This window comes from Ammospiza nelsoni, chromosome 1 (genome assembly GCF_027579445.1).
Source record: "Ammospiza nelsoni isolate bAmmNel1 chromosome 1, bAmmNel1.pri, whole genome shotgun sequence".
Classification (NCBI taxonomy): Eukaryota; Metazoa; Chordata; class Aves; order Passeriformes; family Passerellidae; genus Ammospiza; species Ammospiza nelsoni.
In genome coordinates, this window is record NC_080633.1 from 16,708,405 (window position 1) to 16,733,869 (window position 25,465).

General features: G+C 37.6%; 1 protein-coding gene across 1 annotated transcript in view; it reads left to right on the top strand.

Annotated features, from left to right (window-relative positions):
* The first annotated feature begins 16,560 nt into the window (after positions 1–16,560).
* The window catches only part of ODAD2 (outer dynein arm docking complex subunit 2), a 66,827-nt gene continuing 57,922 nt past the window's right edge, over positions 16,561–25,465 (top strand). The window contains exons 1-4 of the mRNA XM_059482243.1: positions 16,561–16,674; positions 19,486–19,688; positions 21,122–21,244; positions 21,449–21,587. Coding sequence (XP_059338226.1) covers positions 16,663–16,674; positions 19,486–19,688; positions 21,122–21,244; positions 21,449–21,587 — 477 coding nt within the window. The 5' untranslated portion in view covers positions 16,561–16,662. The remainder of the gene's footprint in view (positions 16,675–19,485; positions 19,689–21,121; positions 21,245–21,448; positions 21,588–25,465) is intronic.

Below are 25,465 nucleotides of genomic sequence, written 5' to 3' on the forward strand. Positions count from 1 at the left end.
CCTGGGAAATCAGGAATGCCTTTGCTCTCAAGACCTTGTAATCTAATGCCAGGTCTTGCTGACTTTTACAGTTGAACGTTAGTGCCTCATTTCATGTGTGGTCCCTTTGACTTCTGTAACACTCCTCACAATGTGGTTGGCAGCTCTTACCCTGGAATCAAGCTGATTACTTCTCTGGGCTCAGGGTCTGGCTTGGAGATAAGATGCAATCAGGAAAGATGATAAATATTTCAGCAAGTAATCAAATGTGTGAGAGCTCTCTGGTTATTATCTTTGGATTAGTATCTGAGATTAGTATCTGGGAGCAAACTTCAATACAAATGCATCAGAGCTCCATCAAACGTGGTCGTAAATACATGTGGCTGATAAATCTATTGACTTTTTGTTTAAAATATTTAATGGAAATTGTGGGACTGCATTAGATGGCCCTGCCCTTTGCTGCTCAGCTGTCCTTTTAGCATTTCATTTCTTTTACACCTACAGTGTGGTCATGATAAATCTTCTACATGTTTTTAAGTCATTTCCCAAGTGCTCTCAAAATGGAGGCAGCAATTCATTGCTATTACTTAAGGCAATTATTACTGAAATCTACAAAAGAGTGTTTTGGAATAATTAACCTTATTTAACCTTAAACCCTGAAAGATTTTCTAGTGTTGCTCAGCAGCCTGTAAGCTGCCAGTTGTACGTTTGTACATTCGGAGCTGTCTGACAAACCCTGTGGAGTGAGCTCTGTCTGCTTTACTGATTTCAGCTCACACAAAGGCACAGCACTGTACAGCTCAACTTGTAAATGGCGTATCTTGGGGGTTTTTGTTATTATATTTCTGTGTAATACTTTCCAAACTCTACTTTATTGTATCTTGCAGTTAAAAAACCACCTGGATATTCCTTTTCAATTTTTTTTTTTTTTGACTATCTCTAAGCCCTTAGCCTTGCATGTTTTTGTAATGTGTAAGACAGACTCAGAGGCTTCAGAAGACTTGTGCAGCTGGTAGCTTTTTGATTATTTCATTTCACAACTCTTTAGAAATAAATGTGGGTACTAGTGAGAACAATGAGTAAAATGTCAGTGGTACAAAATATAAGTGTTCTGTTCTAGAAAAATACAAACACTTCTGTCAGTTCAATCATACCTGTGGATCATTCTACTTTAGCAGAGTATGAGAAGTGAAGTCGGATGGATGTATGGTAAGGACACAAATGTTTTGATCCAAGGAAACATCATAAATCCTTTATACTAGAACTTTTAGTGAATGTTTTAAAGACTAAAATGGGAATGGGGATATGTCCAGGTGTCCTTTGAACCTTGAAAGATGATTAAAGTGAACAAAGCTGAAAGTGATAAAGCTGAAATTACAGTACTGACATACATAGAGATAAATGCATGGGATGGGGATTTACAAAAGAGGAACAGCAATTTCACAGGAATGGCAAGACTGCCATGCATGGGAAATAGGGGAAATGAACATTTACAACTTTCTCCAAATGGGAAAACTGGTTGTGTGGAATCTCTTTAAATATCTTCTTTCACAGGAAGTAAAATGTTACTTATTTATCTCAAGTAAAATATTCATTGCTCTGCTGGAAGAAAAATGAGAGCCATGATAAGTTGAAAGAGTACAGCCAGTTACAATCAGCATCTAAGGTCTTCATGAAGCAGTGAAATACTGAGTGCTAGAAGGGGATAATCAGTTTTATATATTTTCATATTAATACAAAATGCTACTCTCCCACTTTTGCTGTACAGCCTGGGTTTTAGAATATCAAGAAAGTATTTGACATTTACAAGAGACTGCAGGCACTAATACAAATCATTTTTATCCATTTATGCATTTTAACCACCACGCTGAGTGAATTGTTGGCTCTGTGCAATTAGCCTCTATGCTTCTTGACAATATAACCACAGATTTTCACAAATTCTATTAATAATGCAAGGTGGAAGCTCTGTTCTCCAAGTCTGCTATTTTGCTTCGAGAAAAACATTTAATTTCTTACAAACCTGATATAAATAGGCCAGCTGACAAGTATCCCAAAAGAACAGAATATGCTTGGAATAGCGAGATTCGAACTGACATATTTTTGGCAAAAAAAAAGTTATACAAGCTGTATTTGTCTGAAAATTTAAAAATAGGAGCCTTTGTCATAATGTCAGGAAAGGCCAGGTTGAGTCATGATTGATGTCACTTGCAAGAATACTTTAAGCTTAGAAAATGACATCAGAATCATCAGAACTTGGTAAGATTTAGAGCGGTTCCTGAAGCCAGGGTGCTGGGGATTCAGGAAGATACTTTGTGGATGATACACAGCCAGACATCATCTGAACAGAAGCCAGGAGTTACGGTACTTTCAGATTACATTTCTGAATGATGGGTATAATTTGTTTTAATAACATTCATTTTAAGTTAAATGCATGTTTTGGGTTTTTTAGGTTTGATGCAACCCCCCATTTTAGGCTGGCAGAGCAGTCTGTCACTGCCTGACCTCTCCCCTTATTCACTTACATGACAAGTTTCCAAGAGCAGTCAGGAGTGCTTTCCTTTTTACCACAAGTCTGCAAATACAGCAGGATCTCTTTCCATTTACTCTTCTCCAGTTTTAGTGCTCAATTCCTGCTGACTTTACTACTGAGCATTTATAAGTCAGACTGTAACAGCACATATGTATGTTAGAAGTATTTCTTTTAGCTCCCAGGCTAAAACTAAACTTTGTCTGTCTGTCTGCTACTGCTGGTGTTAAAATGGAAGTAACAAAACAGAGAAGGCACTTGGATTTGGCTTTATTAAAGATAACCAATAAATCGTGCAGAGCCCAGGTCACGGAGAGGCTGAGCAGAGCCTCTGCTGTGCGGAGTAGCAAACCTCTCCAGAAAAGCTTCTTGCATTTCTCCTTTGATTTGCCACATACAGCAAGTCTTTGCTCCTAAAGTAATTTTAGTGTGAAAATCAGTGTATTTAAGCTAAGTACACAATGCTACTTCTGATCTGGTTAGGTCTGTTTTGCTTTGGAATAGCTTTTAAACATGAAGAGAAAGTAAACTGCAAATCACATTTCCAAGCAGACTTGTGCTTGCATTTAGTGGCAGCATGTTTTGTTCCTAAAAATGATAGATATTAGTGAAAAATAGAGTTTTACAGTTGCTTGGCTGCATGCCTTTCACAATATGCATAATCAGTTTTCATAACTAAAATGAGTTTGTTCCAGGAAAATCAGAAGTTCATCCTGCAAGCAGCTCCGTGGGTGAAGCATGTGTGTGTGTGTCAGCTCAGAGCCGCCGCTATCTGCCCTTTCGATTTGCACGTTGTGCTCATTCCTCTTCTGTTTGAAGAGCCAAGTGGTGGATGAATTATTCCTGGTATTCCTGACTTTTACTTCAAGCCAATAAACACCTGTGTGCGACTGGTCTGCCAGAGCCATTCCATGAAACATCTGGGCATGCTCCAGCCCTGGGGCTACTGGCGTTCAAAACAGTTTTCCCTGATCCTGCCGCTCACTGCAGCTGCAGCCGGGCCTGATTACATGCAGGAATTGGATCGGGAATCCCATTGCTCCCATGCACCCAACTCTCTTGGTGGCATAAGAGGCAGAAAAAAGGACCAGGGCTCTGGTGCATTGTGCTGGTGGTGGGGCAGAGGGAACAGTGTGAGATTCCTTTGGGCAGAGGGAGTTTTCCGTGGCCTCCCGTGTTGTGTAGCCCGCAGAAAGAACCGGTGCTGGAGGACGAATCACGGCACAGTAACAGGGAATGTGCTCTGTACCACCTGTACTCTTGCAGCTGTTGGAAGGACACAGTGAATGAAGCAGACAACTGCAGAGAAGAGAACATGTTTTCATGATTAAGGCATGAGTGCAGCTCTGGGGAACCAAGTCATATCCCTGCCTTTGCCATAGATTTCCTGTGTGATACGAGTCCCTTTGCACAGTGGTTGTTAATGCTGTTTTTCGTGGTGCTTGGTATGGAGGAGTGTAATTTGTAGAAGTGCCACTGCAAACTGTAGGCAGTGGGAGCTGTGCTGAACACTGAGAAAGCAGGCAGCCTACATCCCAATGAGGCAGGCAAGCAAAGTGGAGGCAGGGATTACAGATAAATCTTCGTGACTTCAATTTCTGCGTTGAAGAACAGCTTGAAGGGGTTTGTCCTTCTTAAACTTGTCCTTTCCTGTACTTAAAATAAGAGCATATTTCTAGTTAAATACAGGTGCAGTACTTGTGAGCAATTGCTGAGTTTCAGATGCATCTGCTAAGCTGAGAAGTAGTAAAGTTACTGTTTAGCACTTGCCTATCCATATCTTTCTTCTTTATCTTTTTAAGTGGAAATATTATTGCATCACAGAGCAGTTACTGAAGAAGTCCCTATTAAAGCAACATTGTGAATACTTGTATGCTTTTACTGGCCATGTGCAAAGTTAGAGATTCAGTAACCTGTGTTCTCCCATAGTCTTAAGGTTCAAAAAAAAGCTTAACAGTACAGCTAAAAGGAGTAAAAAGACTATACTGTTATGTTGGTAAAAGTTGAAAAGGACAATAGGACACATTATGGGAAGATACTTCTTGAAATGAAGAGTTACTCTTCTGCTAACACACAAAATAAAGCATGATGGTTTGTATTGTGGATCTTATGCATCATTACATTTTCATTACATGAAAAAATGAATTTTGTATGGAAGCCATCCTTCTATCAAGATAGGCAAGGCATATATGAAATGGAACAATGAGTACAAGAAAGCATATAACTTTACAGATTTCTGTAGTATAGTTTTGTCATCTTAAATAATCTCATTCATTGAGAATAATGCTGTAATTCAGTGTCAAGGCCAAGTACAATTTGCTCTTTCAGAGTGCTATTTATTTTGCATATTCACCATATTTTATTGGAAAATTCTTCATTTCCCCCACTTATTAATCATAGATTTTTAAAACCATACATTTGGGAGTGCCTGTTTTATGCAACTGGAAGAGGTATGCTCCATTCCACCAGAGGTGGATTGAATTATACACTCAGGATGTACACAAGGCACCAAAACTGGAATTCAGGAAATACAAGTCAACAAAAGTGATTCAGAAAATCTCTGCTTTACTGACTGTAAAATCTGAACTCACTTGGCTCCATTGTTTTGCTCCTGTCACTGTGCTGAGTCCAGAGCTCAGGTTTCTGTAAGTACATCGAACTCTCAATTTCTATCTTCAGCTTCTTTTACCCCACTAAAAGAGAAGTCTGGACTTGGACCCTCGAGGCAGTGCAGGTACCCTGAGCACACCTATCACTTACCACTGGCTGCTTCCAGGATGGATCTCACTCATGTCCTGGGCTCACAGGTGCTTGGCAATTGCCTGAGACCTTGTAGAGTTGTCCAGTAAAGTGGTGAGTTACAGAGGAGATGAGTTCCTGCATGCTTCAGAGTCCCTGCCTGGCTGTGCAAAGCTGGCCTGTGTGATAGAAGGAAATCCCCCTGGACAGGGACTGGGGCTCCATGAGGAGCCTTGGGAGAGTGCCTTAGAGCCCTGCAGCCACACAGGCACCCCCAGGCTCCAAAAAGAAGTGGAGGGGTTCAGAAACTCCTCCACACTCACCATTCCTGTTTTGCAGACTAAAGAGCTGAGCACAGCATGTCTGTGTGTGCAGTACAGCATGTTCACAGAATCTGAAAGCTGTAAAATGTTTTGATATGTATTTGAATATGGTCTGTGCTCAGTCTCAAACACAGCATATAGAATTATCACTAAAAGCAGACATCTCCAGATCATCCTTTACACTCACCAGTGTAGCAGACAACATCAAGTATTTCTAATTACTGTATTCTACTTCTACAGAGAATAAAATAAAGCTGGCTTTAACTGTAAAGTTTCAATAGAGTGAGATTGCAAACTATTTACCCCCCTGAAGATTCTACTCAATCCTTCCCCATGTGGAGTATTTAATTCCAGTTTAGCTTACTTTAAACTGAACGGAATTTTTGTACCAAATTAGGACAACTAAGTCCTTCCACGCAGAAAACTACTGAGCTCACTGAATATTTTTCTGTCTTGGTGCCAAACCATACAGTAATCATACTAGGATATGGATGGAAGAAAGGTTGCTCTGCACAGTAATTCCATATAGGAATCACTATTGATTACAGCAAGGCTACTTTATGGGTAGTGGTAAATTATGAGGTTTCTCTTGTAAGTGAGAACATTGATTTACATGAGTAATGCAAAGGCTCACACGTAAACTGAACTCAAACTTTAACTGTCAGCCGTAACACATCTATTTATACCACAGATCTGTGCTTAGCTACTTATATTTAATTACAATCAGTTGTGGTGCCTCCATTTTCTGTGTTTACCCAGAGAATCACATTTCTGAGGTCAAATGGAATGACAGTTATACTGTAGTTATTTGAAAACATGCTTAGTTGTACATTCTGCCTGTATTTGAGGACTGAATTTCTGCACAAGAGAGAGGATGAGTATGATTCATCAATCCTTCCCTACATGAATAAAATTTCACACACATCAGTTTTAGTCAGGGCACAGCTGTGCTGCACAGCACAGTGGTGTGGAGAGATACCCAGAGCAGCTCAAAAGGAGCCAGCTCGGGTAACTGGAAGCAGTTTACCCACATTGCTTAATGCTGCACACTGTCTAATTTACCCTGGTTTTTAGCAAAGTAAATTAGCTTTGACAAAGCACTGCACAAATAGACTACCCTGCTCCCAGTCCATGAGCCAGCTTTGGCACCAATTTCCATGTTGGACTTACTGTGCAGTACAACACAGCACAGCTTGTAGTAGATGCAGAAGACTGCTTGCATAAAAATGTGCAGATTCAGATCCTCAAATTTTATTCCGCACGTACTCATTTTAATGGCATAAAACATTTTAAATTCTTAAATGTCACCACTTAAAATTCAGTGGTATTACTGAACCAGAACATCAAAAGACTACAATAAATGAATCACTAAAGAGCATCAGTTTAGGCTTGCCATGGTCAAATATGCTTTTCTTGTTTATTTTATTTATTTACTGACAGCAGTAGCAAACTGCTAATTGGTAGTAGATTTATTCAGTCTCTTAAGCTTAATTTCTACTGACCTTTGGCATCCTTATTTCCAGAGTCAAAGGCTTTACCAAAATCCTAACAGATCACAAGCCTTTCACAATGAAATCTAAGAAGAAAAATGTCATTAATAACTAAAATATGTTTTAGAATGTCACAGGACCTACATTTTTTGAAGACTCTGAAAAAATGAAGTTTTATTGCCTGCTTTCTGACAGTAATGTTAATAGACCAAATCTTTCATCCCATGAAATCAATGACAGAAATTCATCGATGACCACAGGTGCAGATACTAAAGTCTCGCCATATACAATTTTCCAGGAGGGACAGAATCTCTTTTCATCTCTCAGAAATTATTTCAAACTTCTTAGTAAGACAGATTTTTGGCATCATAATCAGCAACCTTTTCAATACCACAGCAGTACATGATAACTTGATATTCCAGGAAAAAATGATGTTCAAACTACTGAATGTAATTCTTCCCAAATCTAAACACAGCACATATTACATGCCTTTTGAAGAAGTGGCCTGCTTCAGCCCCCAAATTTTACATTCAGAGTTGAAGGCTTGCTGAAAATCAATAGCTCTTGTAATAAGCTAAAATATTAATTTATGCATAAATTGGATAGAAAAGTAAGACTTTTTAAAACTACATAGTTTTAATCTCTATCTCTCCTTGAGCTAAAATATAAAAACCTATGAGTTACAAGCATTCCTTCTACAATAAAATACCTAACTACCTAACTGTGGCAGAGCTCCGGATCCTCCAGAAGAGCCTTAATGATCCTAAATTTAAATTAAAATACTTGAACGTATACCGCTATTACCAGAAAAAGAAATGGAAAAAATCAGAGGAAAAATGTACCCATATGGAGGACTCTAATATCCATGGCACAGATCTTGAGAACAATACCAGAAAATTGGCTGAATTAACTGTATCAGAATGTACACTATGCAAGAAGACATGTATATGCAACACACATTTCTGCTTCTCTCAATAAAAATAATTTTGATAAAAAGGCAGCTTTCCTCCCCAGATTGAAGTTTGACTGTAAAAGGATTTGGAATGGAGCTATAATCACTGTTCTCATCCATGCAGGACTTCATTTTCATCCAAGTTGAGTGAAGATGTCATATTCATCAAACATATTCCGTGGACTTAGAATTGGTTTTTTATTTTGCTTTGTTTAATGGCTCACACAGTGCAATCACTATGAAGCAGAAATTTAGATAAATGCATTATTTTTCTACCAGGCACTGGATTAATGCTCAACCTTGCAACATCCAACTGTTGCTACATATTAATTTTACAGCCAATTGCTGCTCAAACCCTGTAGCGATTTGGCTTTATTCTGATCTGCACTGCTCTCACAATTTCACATTTTCCCATATAATATTACTGTACCACCATAAATGATAGAAGCAGTCTCTTCAAAACCAGTGATTGCTCCAAGGTGCTTGAATTTCTGCCTTGAAATGACCTACAAAGAAGAGAAAACGCCCTGATGTCAGTCTTGGCTTTCTTTCTGATTATATAACAGAGGAAAAATGATACTTTTTTTTTTGCTTTTATTTTTATGTTAGTTTTGTAAAAACTATGCAGGGAATTATCCAGAATTACTATTGGTGATTACCTAAGGAGTGAAATGGGGCCACCACAGTAATAACTGGGAGCTGAATAACTGGGAAGTATTTTAACCTTCTCTCTAACCATGTAGTGAAATTTTGTGTTCATATTCACACCTCGTGCAAGAATCTGCTCTTTGAGAAACAGTCAAGCTCTTTCTCCTGATTAATATCCCCACATTACAGTCCAAAATGCTTTTCACCAATAACTCTCATTTTTCCTCTAGGAAAAGAAATTCAGAACTGGAGACTACTTATGACATTCTATTTCTAATTTTAAAACAATCTCCTTTTCACACTCCCACCACAAAACAAACAGCTCAATCCTTTTTTCCTTTTTCCTCTTGAAAAAGGAGGCAATTTATAGAAACTACTAAGGAAGCAAAAGGCATTTGAGCACGTCAGTAGCATTCACTTGCAAAGGTTTTATGTTTGAAAGCTAAAAATGCTCGTTTATGTTTGAAAGCTGAAAACATTGTCCGCTGTGTACAAGACATGCTGTCTGCAGTACTGCTTTTAATGTCAAATTATTATTATTACTAATATGTAAATTTATTACATACATACATAATTACAAATTACATATTACTAATATGTAATATGTAAATGTCTAGCAGCACAAGCTGAACCTATATAACTAAGAAGTGTAGCTAGCAGTTTTTCTGCATACATTTAAAAATAATTCTCTATTTCTACTTGCCAGAAAGTTGAATTCCTTTCAAAATTACAAAGGTGCAAAGTGTTTCTGGATACACCCAACTTAGAGCAATTTGCAGGGTTAACACTTAATCCATTACACTGGGCACACATGTTTTGGATACATATCCTTGCTTTGGTTTTGTTTTGCTTTGTTTTGTTTTGTTTTAATTAAATCTCTACTACTTTGGAGAAAAGTTTCACTGCTAAAGTTCCATTAACTTTTATAGTGTAAATTAAAATGCCTGATTTACACTGAAGCTTTAAAAGGCTGCTATATCCTTCTGATTGCTGCACAGAAACTGTATTAAATTTGAACTTATAATCTACTCACAAAACCAATTCAGCTCACCAATGAGCAAGTTTTAAAAGACACATGTAGTTTCTATTGATATTGAATTGCTAAACTATTAAGGACAGAACAATTAACTATTTCAAGGAAATACATTTAATCTGTACATGAAAAGGCACAGATATTATTTCTCCCTGGAAAAATATGGGTAAATATGGCTGGTTTTTTTTCAGGGAAGGATCATTCATAAAAATAAAGAGAATTAGCCATTAATGCTTTCTGTGTGTAAGGGCTGTACCAGTACATGAACAAATTAAAGTGTCTCATTGAGTCAATATTTTAATGACTTCACCTGTAAAAATCAGCATTTTAAAACAATTCCAAATTTATTCATATACTTAGAAAAATCTGCTTCAGAGTAGCTTTTTCCAAGTAGCTTTCTCCCTCAGTATTATTAGGCACACATTTTTTTTGCAAAAATTTCAAGGCAAAATATTACATGAAAACGGAATTTAGGTTGATGATATAAAAAAGATAATTTAGGGATTAGAAAGTAAAATCTTTGAATGTAATAATTCCCTACTAAGTATTATAAACCCAGAAAAAACAACTTAAGTTTCACTGAAGTGACATACTACCATTTTAAGGCCCCTGATAACCTGACCTGTTTTTTTTTTCAATGCTACAAAGAAAACGAATGAATTTGCTGCATCTTTCAAATCCACAGTCTTCTAACCTAGTATTCTAAGTATTACTATGACAATGTTACAGTCAACTCGTTATTACACCAGACTGATAATTTCTTTCAAACTATGCTCAAAAATCTTCAAAAATCCTGGGTAGTATTAAACAGAAACCAACAAAAGGGAATAAATGACCACCTACAAAAAGAGGGAAGTCTACTAACACAGTTCACATTCTGAAATATTTTGTTTTTTATTGATAGAAACTGATTAAATCACATTCAATCTTGGACTGTAAAACATGAATCCCATCTGGAAGCCATTTCTAAAAAAGAGCAGCAGAATCTCTGTTATTGTCATTGTTCAGAAAATAACTGTGCAGATATTGTCAATCCATCACTCATTAACCAAAATATTGTCCTTCCTTATTTTCTTTAAAGATTTTTGAGTAACTCTTTCTTTGCCAGACACCCATGCACACCCTTGCACACCTCTGCCCCTTGCATGAAGTCCCATTTGAAAAACGTCCTTTCCTGTTTCTTAATTTCTAGGCCCAAGAGGGTGTATTGCACAATGTCCAAGCCTGACAAATCCTCACTGCAAATAATCTGTCATTTTTTGAAGCAGTAATTACTGAGTAAACAAGATATAAGTAGGGGAACACAACACAGAAACTGGAGACTGGGTGAAAAAGCAGTATCCTTTTCTTCCTAAAGATGAGGTTTTAAACATTTTTTTTCCATAGAATCTTGCTTAAAGAAAAGACATTAACAATTCATCATGTCCTCTGCTGCATTTTGCATTCCCACATACATCACCTCTTGAGCAGAAACCCTGCCTTTCCACAAAGCAAACCCCCCAGTTAAAAAAACCCCATACACACACAAAAACCAAAACACAACAACAAACAACAACAGATTACCAGCAATTAAGATGCATAAAAATGCTTGTTAAGAACTCCAGGCACCTAAATGGTGCTTTTGTACTGATACAAAATGAAATAAAAGCATTGTCACACCCTTTAGATCAAAACAGTAGGACTTCAGGATTTTCTGTGAATGAAAAATATACATAAATTTTGCAAGAAAGGCAAGCTAATCAACAATAAAAGTAAATTGATGAATACTATATTGTTTTCTGCTGATTTTCAGCCTGTCTGACAAACTGCCCATGAAGCTGATCAGCTAAACTGCTGTTTAACAGGAGGACTAGCTGGTATGATTGACGTTTTTCATTTTGCATAAGCCTCTACAATTTTTTTTACAATGGATGTTATTGTTCTGCTTCAACAGTAATAATTTACACCCTCTTCTATAATAATGTGAGGAAAAATATACATGAAAAATTGCTTGCACATTCTGGCTGCAACTTTTAGATTGTAAAAAAATTTCCACTTGCCTTACTCTCTGTGTTAACAAATTCTTCATGTTCCCCATTTCTTTGTGCCAGTAAGAAATGATCTCATCTTTTGTTACTGGCAAACATCTCACCTACTGTTTTATAAAATGTCTTTTACATTCAAAATGTAAAAATAACAGAGAAAAAACATTCCTACATAAATGTACTACTACTACTAGTTTGCAGAATTAGCCAAACATGGTGCAAATGCCATCTCTGGGTGGATGCAGTTCCTGAGTGAACTGTTTTTGAGAACACATTGCAGCTTTATTGCCTGTAATTTTTTTTTTTTTTTTTTGCACACTGATTTTGGGGCACCAAGAGAGTGCTTTCATATTTCTTTAAGTGATTACTTAACATTTTAGCTTTCAGGCAAAATTTTCTTCCAAGACATCCATTTATACTCTTGTGGTAGGTAAATGACGGAGTACCTAAATACTTATTTTTCAGTGATAACTGATATAAGAAAGCAAGATTCCTTGTCATCCAGCAAGAAATGCCTGAATGTAACCAAGGGAATAAGCCAGAGCTCAAATACCAATGCAGTAAAGCAAATGCCTTGCTACAGCTGATACATGTCTGAAAACATGCAAAAAACTACAGAGCACAGAGACTACAAGCACGAACAAAAATTGTTCATGTCAATTCATTATGTTCAAGACCACAACCCTCTATGAAATATGTTTCAAATTTAATATTAGATTCAAAAACTTCTTTGTAAAAGGGGAAGAGGATGGGGACCAAAACATAGAGACCACATGCTATAAATATTTCTTTTGTTTTAAAGTGTAATTTGATTTTATGAGGGCAAACTGCAATATTATATGCTCAAATCCTGCAGAAAGCTGCAAACTCATCAGTTGAAAATAAAAGTAATGGATTAAAAATTGGTTGATTTATTCAATTACAAGGTGACAACAATCCCCAAACGTGAAAACCAAAAGTAATCCTAGAATGTAGTAGTTGAGGAGCCTCCAAAAGAGATGAAGACTATTAATCCCATTGTAATGGAACTTGGTGAAAGGATCTTCAGAAACAGTGTTGAATCTATTTTATAAAAAAAGCTCAGACTGCACCACCAGTGTTGAATCTATTTTATAAAAAAAGCTCAATAGGGGATACTAAGATTGTAAAAGAAATTAGGAACTTGCAGTCTGAGTCTAGAGGAACTGAACTGGTTTAGCCAAAGTTAAATCTAGGAGAAAATATTCTAACTCAGAAAATGAGTGTAAAATCCGTGGAGGAAAAGTAGATGTTGAAAATAAGGTAAAGAACCAACATTTGTACAAGAAAAAATACACAAAAACTAGCCATACAAATTGAGGTTATAAATTAAATCAGATGGTTTCTAGGCTTCAGAAGAGTTAGAGCAATCTTCCAGAAGAAATGCCATGCTACAAACTCAGCATTTGCCAGCCACAAAGAAAGAAGTGGGAAACACTCTTGAGCATTCACAGGCATTGCTTGTAATACCAGATCCCAGCAGCATTCCTCACTGCTGGCTTGCAGAATCTGCTCTGCTTTTTCATTTTCTGACTTACCTGTTCCCACAGGAAGTTCCACTGCAAGCTAAACCTGAGCTAGTTACCAAAGCTCCTTTTATGGCCAGTGGAGAAGCACAGCCTTTGAGGGCACACCATCCCATTTATCTCTGCCATTGAAATATATTTTCTTCTTGCAGTTCAGTGGAAGAGAGTGATCTCATTTAGGAATTCTATTTCTTACTCCACCGACTTCTTGCTTAAAATACTCAGCTCTGTGTGAAAACTCACTGTCTTCACTCCCCACCACCCATGACTTTTATTCCCTTTCACATTTTGTTTCTTGCACCTTCTGCCCTCGAAATCAATTTTTAAAGAGTCATTGCTTCAGTAAAATGAAGAGATTTAATCCCTTCTGGAAATGCATTCATACATAGTATTCATACATACACAGAAAAGAAATTGCATTAAGTGTTTAACCAGGCTTTTAACTAAAAAAATTCTCTTTCAGTTTAATCTAATAAAATTAGTAATTTTCTATCTTCTCTAAGTTAAACAAGTAAAGCAAAAAAAGCCAATGCTATTCTTAAACTATTACTCTGCAGACTGCATGTACTTATACATAGCTACTGCTTGAAAGTTTTGGTAAGTAAAATCTATATGGACAATCATCTCCATGCAAAAAAAGTGTATATTATTAAATAGTATATTATACTGTTATTCTTTGAGATATACCCCACATACATCCCATGCCCTTCCTCACTATTAGAAGTTTCTTACCCAGCTGATTTCTCAGTTGATAACATAACTCCTGTCTATGTTTGTTCGGTGGTGTTGAAAGCTGTGTGCTTCTGCTGGAATGTCCTCAAAAGGATTATTTTCCTGTGCCTTCAGAAGGACACATCCACTGCAGTGCTGACAGAGCTTCCTAGCTTCAGTCAGCGTACCGCAGGTAGCCATTCCTTCCTCAGTCAAATCTAAATCAAATTTTCATCATCTGATAGGGATTTTGATGGAGACAAATAGCAGAACTACAGAGGCAACAAACAGCAAAACTGCAGAGGTAATTTACAAGTGGGAAGTCAGACAATATAATTCTTTTTGGCTCAGTGGTACAAAAGAAGAGACAATGCATGATGAGTTCAGTAGGAGGTTTGTAACAAAAATTTATCCAAAGTGATGGCTCGTTCAACAACATATGGACTTACGACAGAATTTGGGGAATAATGTAGATTTCCATTCTGTGTTTGGGGCTGTCGATTTGTGCATGTACAGTGCTGTGTTGTCCTCAGTATGTGAAAGGAGTTTATTCACTAGCACTGCCCATACCTATTTCTTTCACTTCCTTCAACAAACATGAATTATACATTACATTTCCTTTAACAATAAGCGTTTCAAGCACGATCTGTCACACTGCCTCAAGAACTAGAAGTGGTCAATCTTAACCTTTATTAATTAAAGCTGTTTCCCTGTAACCGCTGACCGCCAGGGAAAGGTTTCATCTGTACTGGCTAAAATTCAAGCTAAAAACCGTTGGGTGCTCTTCCTTTAGCCTCTGGTGCAAGGTAACTCTAATTACTGCATTATTTAACTCTACACCGAGGGCACACAGCCCGCCTGACGAGTTCAAATGTCGCTCCCCTTCCCTTCGGACGAGGAATGCCGGCCGGGGCCGCGGCTGCTCCCGCTCTCCCGGCAACGCCGGCCCGTCCCCACGGCAACGCCACCGGCCATGGTGGGGCGAGGCGCGGCCGGCCCGGGCCGAGGTGAGGGCCGGACATGGGGCGGGCTGCGTGCGACCCCCGGGCTCTGCTGTGTCCCTGCTCCGGGCCCTGGGCTCCCGGCTCCCTCCCGCTCCCAGCCCTGACCCTGCCCCGCGCTGCCAACACGGCCGAGGCCGCCCCGGGCCTGCCGCACTCGGCCTCCCCTCGGCCTGCCCCGGCTGGGCGGGCAGGGCTGGCCCTCTGTGTCCGCCATTCGGGGACAGCGTCGGGGGCCATGGGGCCGTGTCTGTCCGCCTGCACAGGGGGCTTTGAACAGGGGGGTCCTTTTCCTCCAGCCTCGGGGGGCCATGGGACTGTGTCTGTCCTTTGGCACAGGGGGCTTTGAACAGGGGGATCCTTTTCTTCCAGCCTCGGGGGGCCATGGGGCCGTGCCTGTCCCCGTGCACAGGGGGCTTTGAACAGCGGGATCCTTCTGCTCCAGCCCCGGGGGGCCATGGGGCTGTGCCTGTCCCCATGCACTGGGGGCTTTGAACGGGAGGATCGTTTTGCTACAGCCTCAATAGAGGCCTCCTGCTGTCGGCTGCCGGAATTTCTAATGGTAGCGGGAAATAATCAGTGCTTGCACCTGATTTCCCCATTTCTTTAAAATTTGCAAGTTGTCTTCATAAGGTCGCCCTTCCCCTCCTCAGGGATTTAAATGAGTTAAAAGAATTTGTTCGTTCCTAGGTAGGTTTATTTCAAATCATAGCAGCCACAGCATATTTGACGGTTTGAGAGCTCGGTTAGTGACAGGGTCTCCTTGCCAAGGTGGGCTCAGGTGACACTGCTAGCACTGATTAGTCTTTAAATAAAAGTTCTTCAACCATTCCTGTTTAAAGGTCCCGTGGGTACCTGTGTGGATGTCTCTCCAGTGCCTCATTGCTCTTGTTCTGAGGCGCTGTATTATTATGTGAGGCTAGTAGAGCTTGCTTTGGTCATTTTATAAATGATAAGGAGTTTCTTCTTCTTTCAGAAGGAACTTTTTAGAAATTACTGGTCTCTTTTCTCCTTCTTTTCATTTTGGCTCCCTTCTTCCTCTTGGATGGGTTTTGTTTAGACCATTACATGTGTTAAGTAGTGACCAGAGCTCTTACATTCATTTTGAAGAGAGACTGGATCTGTCAGGCATAACTCCACAAACTGATTTCCTAAGAGTTGAAAAATCCAGGGAAATTTTGACTTGGCACATTTTTAACACATGAAGCTCATGAAGCTCAGGCAGCCATGTCGTTATTTTCTGTGCCTTTTAGACATCTGCCATACTGCACACGAAGCTCATATTTACTTGATTGTTTCCCATAAACCATAAATTCTTTTCAGTGGAACTACCCGGGGTACAATTAACTGATGGTTATTCCCTGCAAAATCCTGTGTAAGGTCTTGATCATCTCTTGGGGTCCGTGGAGATGATCCATGCATCTTTAAGAAGCATTTTTGAAGTTTGGTCAACTTTGCTGAGCATGAGACTTCTTTATCTAATTCATTACGATATGACCTTGGTGCTCTTTTGCACTATTTTATGATGCAGATTAAATTACCTGTGTAAGGCATAACTATTAACAATTTTAAATGTATTCTTTTTTTAAGGGTCAGCTAAAGTGTAAAGATATTGACTATGAAAGAAAAAGTGATCTGTATAAAGACATAGTCATATTTTTAAGGGGTGATTGCCTAGATTTGTAGAAAATATGGCCAAACAGGTATGTATTTACTGTTACTTGGTGTACTTTGTGCAAATGTACATTGGTAAGAACTACATTGTAAACCTGGCTGAACATTTATGTTTTTTATCAAAGATAAATCTATGATTAAATGAAGAATTTTGAAGACTGGAATGCTTTTTTAAGTTTCAATTTTAAAAAAATATGTTTCTTTTGTAAACAGCAAGTAGTGCACCATTTCATGTGTTGCTCTATCATACTTTTTGATGGGGTTTGATCCAAAATGTGAGGTCAGCTTCTAGTTTTGCATGAAATGTTTTGTCTGTCTTCTGGTCTTGTTCTTTATGGAGCAGTGGAAATGTTAAAGCAGGAAAATGTGATATCTGTATGGAAAAGGTCAGCTTTTTATTACAGTATTTTTCTGTGACGAAAACCACTTAATTTTTTATTTTCATTCTTCCTAACCCAAACATACATAATTGCCCAACTTTCTTATGAGAACTGCCTGATTTAAATATCAGAGCTGAGAGTTAAGTTAAGCTTACACACTTTATCTTGATTCAGACACTGTAAAATGCAAGTGGTTTGGTTTTTATTTAGAGCTCTGTATTAGCTAGAATCACACAGTACCAGTACAATTTTAGTTGTTTCCTTGTTCCTGATAAAACTAATTTTTTTTAGATTTCTAGTGTGATTTTAACAGATTATTTGGAGGTAAAATTCCTCACAGGCCAAAACCTGTCAAGAGTTTCATTGTGGTTATTTACATGCAATTTTAATTATTGAAAGAAGGAAGTAATTAACAGTGAAATTTCCTTATCCTCTAGTTCTGATTTTCTGGGATTTAGGGCTGATACTTATTTTTTTAAGATACAGATATTAGACAATTTTGAAAGAACAGAGCATTCCAAGTAATACACATATACACATTAGCTTACATTAACAATATTGGAATCAGAATTGTGAGTTGTTCTCTTTGAAAATGTATTAAGTTCCAAAATCTTTATTTATCTCATAGGCAAGTATTGCTTTAATGTTATGCCTGCACATTGGTTTACACTTCATAAGTAGGACAACATATGAATGTTTTGAGACATTGGTTTAATTTATTTGCAGTGATTTGGCTTAATTTGATGATTATGAAAGGCGAAATGTGGTAACATTTTACTATTTTTTCAGATGTAATCCTAAATGTTAATATAGAATAATGTTACTATTGATGATAACATGACTTTATTTACTACTTTTCTGCCCTTATGAATATATTGTAACTTTTTAAGTTACACTTAATAAGTCACACTTATTAAATTAGAGCAAATAAACAGAACTTACCTTGTTTTTCCTTCAATTTTCATGTAAATCATACACTCGTTCTCTGGCTGTGTAAATAAGTTTATGCAGAAGAGTATACATTTTACCTTTCTTATTTTGGAATTTCTTATGATCTTGCCTTGCTGAAGAGTTGGTGTAGTACATTCTGCTTTCTATGACTGGAATTTAAACAAGTTAATATCATAGAGCTGCAGAACATTTATACCTGTGGGAAAACCTTCTCTGCTCTAGAACTGAAATGCAGAGAAAAGCTGTATTTCTAAGTTTGACTAAATGAAGTAAAATATGAGTGGAAATAGTTTTGATTTATTTTCTGAGGAGAGGAGAGCTTCAAAAAGCTCATTACATACACATGTATTGCAAAACCAATTAACTTTTATAATATCTGCCTGGCCTTGTTTAAGCTAAGGTTCAGAATTGCTGTGTTGGCATATAGTGCTGTAGCAAACATGCCTTTTAAAGTATGCTTAACTGATCAAGCTACAGCACCAATTCCCCTGTGATTTATCTCGTTTATCATGTGCTAAATTGTCTTGTCTGGAGTACATTTTCAGAATGAGAGCATTAGCATGAGTTAGTTTGGAATTAGACACTTGAGTTGGCAAGGCTTCAACAGCCGATTCTCATCTGGGACCAGTGGAAAACAGAGCCTGCTGTGACAGTCTCCTTAAACTGCCTTGAATCAGGCACACAAAGGAATGTCTTCACCTATCTGGGACTGACAGCTGCAATAACAACAATAATAATAATAAGTAATGATCATATGCTGACTTTCCTGTAAAAATTGAGTGTGTTCCAATAGAGAGTGAGAGTTGACAAGAGTCCTTTCTGTTCTGTATATTATTGATTAGCCATGGTGCTAGACACTGACAGCTGAAGGATTGGAAGGTGCCACTCAGCTCCATTCGTGTATGTGACTTGTTCAACACTGTTTTGTCGTGAGAGACAGAAGATGAAAAAATGGATGAAATGGAATGGAATGTGTTTATATTGATTCTAAACTATATCAAATTAAATTACTTGGAACTGAAGTCTAGCTGTTTATGATAGTCCATTTTCAGTTTTATGTTCATTACTTTTTTTGTGGGAATTTTTTGTAAATCCTTTATGCAAGGAAATAGTTTTAATGTAAGTGTTCCATTGAAAGCAGAAGGCTGACTTTGCATGTCTAAATCTTAAAACTCATTTGGATCTAGGTTCTATAAAAGTGCTTATGTTACAGATTTTTGACATATTAAAAATCAAACAACACCAAATATTGAAAGATTTTCCTGAAATTCTAAATTTTTCAACTTGATTTACATAAAAAACCCTCAATTTGCATATGATAACTGCTACTTTTCAAATTAATGTTTTGTTCTTTTAAGGACAATATAATTTTGTGTTTAGAATCTTATTCTATGTTTAATGCATGCAGTTTTTAAGCACAGAGTCCTAGAATTTTGCTTGTAACTTAGTGGTTTAATATTCATTATTCATGTAGCAATATGAGTGAAAAAACATGTCTCCTTTTACTAGGAATCTAGTATGTCTAAAGAACCAGCACACAAGAAGAATCAGCATGTGGAAAGTGCTGAGATTTCTGGCCAATCACAGAGCCTTCATAATCTTACAGAAAAGACTGAATGTGAGAAAGGGAAAACTTGTTCAACAGGACCCACTGACCAGAGGTCAAAACCACATATGAAGTGGAAGAGCAGTGGGATTTCTGCTTCCCAAAGGTAAGTAATTTTCTTTAAAATTGAATTTGCCTTTAGAGCTATCTAAACTGTGCTAATGATGGGGATGCATGTTACAGGTTTCCATTATTGTCTTAACTTAGGAGGAATAAAACAAAGCCTACTACATGTTAATTTCCAAGGAGAGAGTTTGGACTACCAAAGAGAATTCTCAGGTTTTTTCTGTCATGTCACAACTTTGATGTTGTGACATCATTTCCACAGCAAGGCAGGGAAGGAACTTGCAGTCATCTGCAGTACTGGTTCTCCAGGACTGTGATATCATCATATTTTTTGGTGTAAAATGCCTTTTAAGCAAGACTGATTAGAAAAGCTGATCTAAACCACACTTTCTGAGCGAGGTGAAAGAGGTTCTGGGTGGAAAATCAGAATGACTCTTGTTACTGCCACTTGATTTTGTATTATATGAGCTATTTCTCTAGCTCTGTTTAGCAATGATATTCACTAATGAGATTATCTCAAAGTTTGAACACTCAAAAGAGAGTTTACATATTTTGTATATTGTTGGATTTGTCTTCTGAAAATAGTCCTCTGTTTTGATTTCATGTTTCCTGATTTTGTGTAAGTGAAGGAAGAAGAAGATCTACAGAAAAGCCTTTCAATGTCATCCTACAAAAAATAGTATCTTTCTCAAGTCTACCAATTTAATAAGTTGCAAGAAACATTTTGAGATGTTGGATGTGACTTATGGTTATCAATTAGAAAGAAATTTGCTTTCCAAGGCAAGAGCTAACCTTTTTCCACAGTTACTGATGAAGTCTTAATGTAGTGAAATTGACTGCAATCATAAGTAATATTCTCTTTTTTTTCTTGTGACTGTGATAAAGTGACTAGCTCAGGCTCAAAAAGACATTTTGCTTTCACAACATTGTTATTTTGGGACAAAAAAAAAGGACCAGAGATTGTGGCCAGTTAAAAGTAGGAGTGTTTTGGAATATGAGGAAAGTAATATATGCTGTATTCAGCATGATCAAAGCTGTGGAACATCTAAGTGTGTGGAAGAATTAGGCAGACCAAACTGCCTGGAAATAAGATGACTAGAGGAGGAGAAGAAGAAAGATACAGAAACTCATGTCTGGGGATGGTAAATAGGAAACAGATAGTCACTGTCTGTTCTAGGACAAAAATAAGGGCATCAAATTAAAATGAGCCAGTGAGATAGTTCGGAACAAAGGGAGAGATGCCTTCATATGCCACATAGCCAAGCACTCACATTCTTTGCCAGAATATAGTAAATTCATTTGTTTGTGTGAGTTCAAAAATCAGCCAGAGACATTTATTGAACTCTTCATCCATTCAAAACTGCTAATGCATGGACAATCAGGAGTTTTCTGAATCACACTATGCTGAAGAATATTCTGGAAAAAAATAATTTCTGTGTTCTTTTTTTTTTTTTTAAATAAACCCAAATCCAGTAGTGACAAGGTTCGAAAAAAATACTCTGAAGGAGAAGGGAAAAGTAGAACTGGATCTCTGCCTGCAAAAAAGAAAGCCAGTGGCAAATCTAAATCAGTTAAAATTCAAGAAACTTCAAAATGGTATGGATGACTTATTTTTCCTTCCTCAATTTTTTAATTTTTATTTTCCCTATGTACAGTAATTATCACTATACTTACCATTTGGTAATATTAGTTGAATTTTTCTAGTTATTAGGCTGTGTTGTCATACCTGTTTGAAATATGCTTGTCCATATCATAGTTTATAACTATTTGAAATTGGTGATTCTGTTTATTTATTTTTAGTAAAGCATCAATCAGCCTTGAGGATAGTGAAAGTTCCTCAGAGACTGATGAGGATGAACACCCTGTACGTCGTCAGGAAGGAGGCAGCGATTTGTCAGCAGAATACTGGGGAATTCAAAAACTTGCAAAATATGTAAAAGTGAGTAAGCATTGATAAATTGTATAAAAACTAAAAATAGTTACATTTGAGGAGACCAGACCAGTTCCTTATCCTTTCCTCTTTCATTATACTTTAGTATAGCCCTGTGGTGTAGTATTTTCAAATCCTGGAACTGTGGACTTTCCTATCATGCACTTTCTTTTTAATCTGCTGTTTTTGGCTTATATAGCCCTTTAGATTAAACCATCTGTTCAGTGTTATTTAAAACGTAAGATGGCATAATCTCTTTATTAATTATTTGGTTTCTGTTTTGCTTTTTGTACAAAACTTTCCAAGAGATTTCTTTATGTGGATAATAACTTTCAAGAGTTTTTATTAAAACTGAATAGTTGCCTAAAGTCTTTCATCAACTGTGATTAATGCATGTCTGAAATAATTCTAACATGGTCTTGTGTCTGGATAGATGCTTTAGTGGACAGGAAAATGTATGATAAACAGGCATCTTCTAAAACAAACCAAGAAAACGTTTTTACACAGACTTGTTGAAAATCTTTTGGAACCTATAAATATAGATAGTTAGAATTCTGAATATGTCTGAAACAGATCAAAACCCCAACAACCCTGTACTATTCTGGAAAACTCTAATTATGTTTTTCCCTCAGGAGAAGTTCCTTTACAAGTTCATACTGGAATTTATGTTCTGTTAAGTTGCTAATAAAAGCACTGGCTTATTTATTTTTTTGAGTGCAACTACAGAGAATGCACATCCGACAGATGAAATAATGGTGTTGGCTTTTGGTGCACCAGAAAGGGCAAGTCATATGAGGAGCAGCTGAGGGAGCTGGGCTTGTTTAGCCTGGAGAGAAGGAGGCTCAGGGGTGAGCTCATCACTCCTTCCAACTGGTTGAAAGGAGGTTGTAGCCAGGTGTGGGTCAGCCTCTTCTCCCCGGCGACCAGAGATGGGACAAGAGGACGTGGCCTCAAGATGTGCCAGGGGAGGTTCAGGCTGGACATCAGGAATAGTTTTTCACTGAAAAGATGGTTAAGCATTGGAACAGGCTGCCCAGGGAAGTTACCAGAACAGTGCAGTCACCATCTGGGGAAGTGTTCAAGGAATGATTGGATGTGGCCTAGGTACTGTGGTTTAGTTGACGTGGCAGTGCTCAGTCAAAGGTTGGACTTGATCTTTTGATCTTTTCCAACCTTTATGATTGTATGATTGATTCTACAATTAATTACTTGTGAGGAATAAGCAAAGTTTTGGCTCCTCACAGTCCTTTTAAGTACTGTAGAAGAGTAACTCAGTCTTTTAAAATGTATTCAGAGTACTCACACTGCTTGTTTTCAGTTCATGTCTGGGGGGCCTTGCTAGTGGACCTGGCAAAGAGACACAGACAAACATGGATAACACAAGCCCATCTACATTTATTTTTTCTAGGTTGGACCTCTGTATTTTTGTCATTTTGGCTATGGCAAAATAACCCTTTGCAAATATAACTTTGAGCATGTAACTTGCTCAGCTCTTCCTAATGCTGAACACAGCATGTTCACATTTTGTATTATAGAATTCTTCCTACTCATGTGTAATTGCAGTTCAACAGGATGCTTTCAAACCTTTCAGTTTGTTAATAGCTTGCTTCTCTCTGTGTTATGAAGCAACTCTGTACTTTTCAGAGAGCTCAGAGAAACAAGCATGCTACTTTTTAGTAAAGACCCAAGGTCCTCCTGGAGGAGATACTCGAAATTCATTATTGTTGATGCATTCCTACTAATCTTTTAATTGGCCCATTTATGTACTACCCTCTTTACTGACAAAGATCTTCTCTCCTGATTAATTAATTCTCAAAGTCCCTTTCCTCTCTCGATCCTTCATATAGTTGGGTTTAGATTTTAGTATTGAACTTAAATCAGTATTGAAATTCATATCTACATTTGCATAAAACCATTCTGAAAGAAGAGTGAGAATGACAAATAGGAAAGCATGTTTTTCATGCACCTCTGTTTCAGAAATTGACTTTATTTTGTTCCAGTTGTCATCAAACAAAATTACATAATCGTTTAGAACTGGGAAATGACAGGGCAGCATTTTTGATCAGACAGTGAGTACCCATTAAGAAGTTTATAATATAAACTTCAATAATATGAAAAAGTTTTGTTGTGAGAATTCAAATATATACTTCTTTACATATTCATGCACACCTGAGTCTTCCAATAGTTCTTTAAGTTAGATATAAAATAACTAAGTATTTGAAGATAAAATAGTTCTGTGAAAATAGTTCCATGTTCATTCTTAGCTGCATAAAGCAAGAACTCCCTAGTGTCAGATAAAGCTGAAAAGAGATACCTCAGTGCCATACCACAGACAGTGGTTGAAATGTTTTATTGATGGAGTGCTACTCTAGCTTGCACATGGAATTCATTTTAATTCAAGTATAAATACTGCACCTCTGGCCAGACTTGGGAGATTTTTTGGCATTCTTGTTGTTCATGTGGGCAAGTGTTCATGCAACGTAAGAGAAAATAAATTTATGACTGTGTTATTTAAGTATCTACAAGCATATTTATATAGAAGCACAAATTTCAAAGGGCTTGTGTTGTTTTCCCATCTGAAAAAATTAATAAAATGCCTTAAAGAGTATTTGGTCAATATACCAAGAAAATGCAATAATTTGTAGATGCAGTGATTTTTCTAATGTCTGTTTAAGTTAGTGGGAATAACAATTCAACAAGACTCTATAAAAGATCGATTTGCAAACAAGAAACTCCCATAAAACCTGAAAACCTAGTTTTTCTGTATTGTTAAATTGTCATTAAATGTTAAAAAGATGGTTGCTGTTTGTATAAAGCAAACTTGCAAGATCCTGTGAGTTGTGCCTGTAGGCTCTGTACTTGAATTCCTCTTCATGGAGAGAAAATTCCAGTGCTGGGGAAATTCCCTTCTGACTTTTTGCCCTTCTCCACTCCCTTTCCTTTCTGGGAAAGAGTATCCATGTTGGAATTGTTCCTCTGGGAAGCAGCTGCTTCTGTGGTCTGGCTCCTTGTCCTACCTTCAGGCTTCCCAGAGCTATGCAGCAGGAGCTGGAGCATGTGTGTTCCTGCCATGCCTCCCCATTGACTTAGCAATGAGCAGCAAAATAGATCAGTGAGCTTGGGATGGCCTTGTGTTACACATCCTTTGGGGCCACAGTAGATAAAATAGGGAATGAGGTGCTCTGTAGGTGTTTGTAACAGTGAGATTCACCCAGCCTACTTCAGATTTGACATTATTTATTAAATTGGCACTTCTGAAGACTTGGATTTCTAGATGAAGGACTACATTTCACATCTGAAAAATTTTAGGAGTAGGACGAAGGGGTCATCTTTTTCAATTATCCTTTTTCTAGAAATGGAGAACATCAGGTAGAAATGCAGAGTCTTCTTTGTGGTAGATCTGGGGCTGTTCACTGGAAAAAAAAAGGGTGAGAGCTGGGCTGTGGGCTGCCCACAGTTGAGCGTTGACTATTGCCAGTTTTATGATAAAACTGAGATGTTAATGGGTGAATTGGGCTGGTGACTGTGCCAGGAATAATGCCAATATCCAGAATAAATATTAAATCCCTTAAGCCCTTGTGCTGTTTGACTTTGGTTCCCTGTAAGGGCATGATTCAGATGTACACCTATGCCAGGATGAGGATGAATAGAGTTCTGCAGGACCATGTCAGTTACAGAATTCATCCTTCATTTTCTTATGTGGAAAGTCATTCTACTCTTGGCTATATTTCAGGATTAGGCTAGTGAAACCAGTCAAATCTCACACAAAGGATATATTAAAGTAATATATCCTTTAATTTGATATCTGTTTGGAATTAATCTAGTGCAAGACCTCATTCCCAGAACAGCATTGTGTTTCTTTTCTACTTTGGAATCATAGATGGACA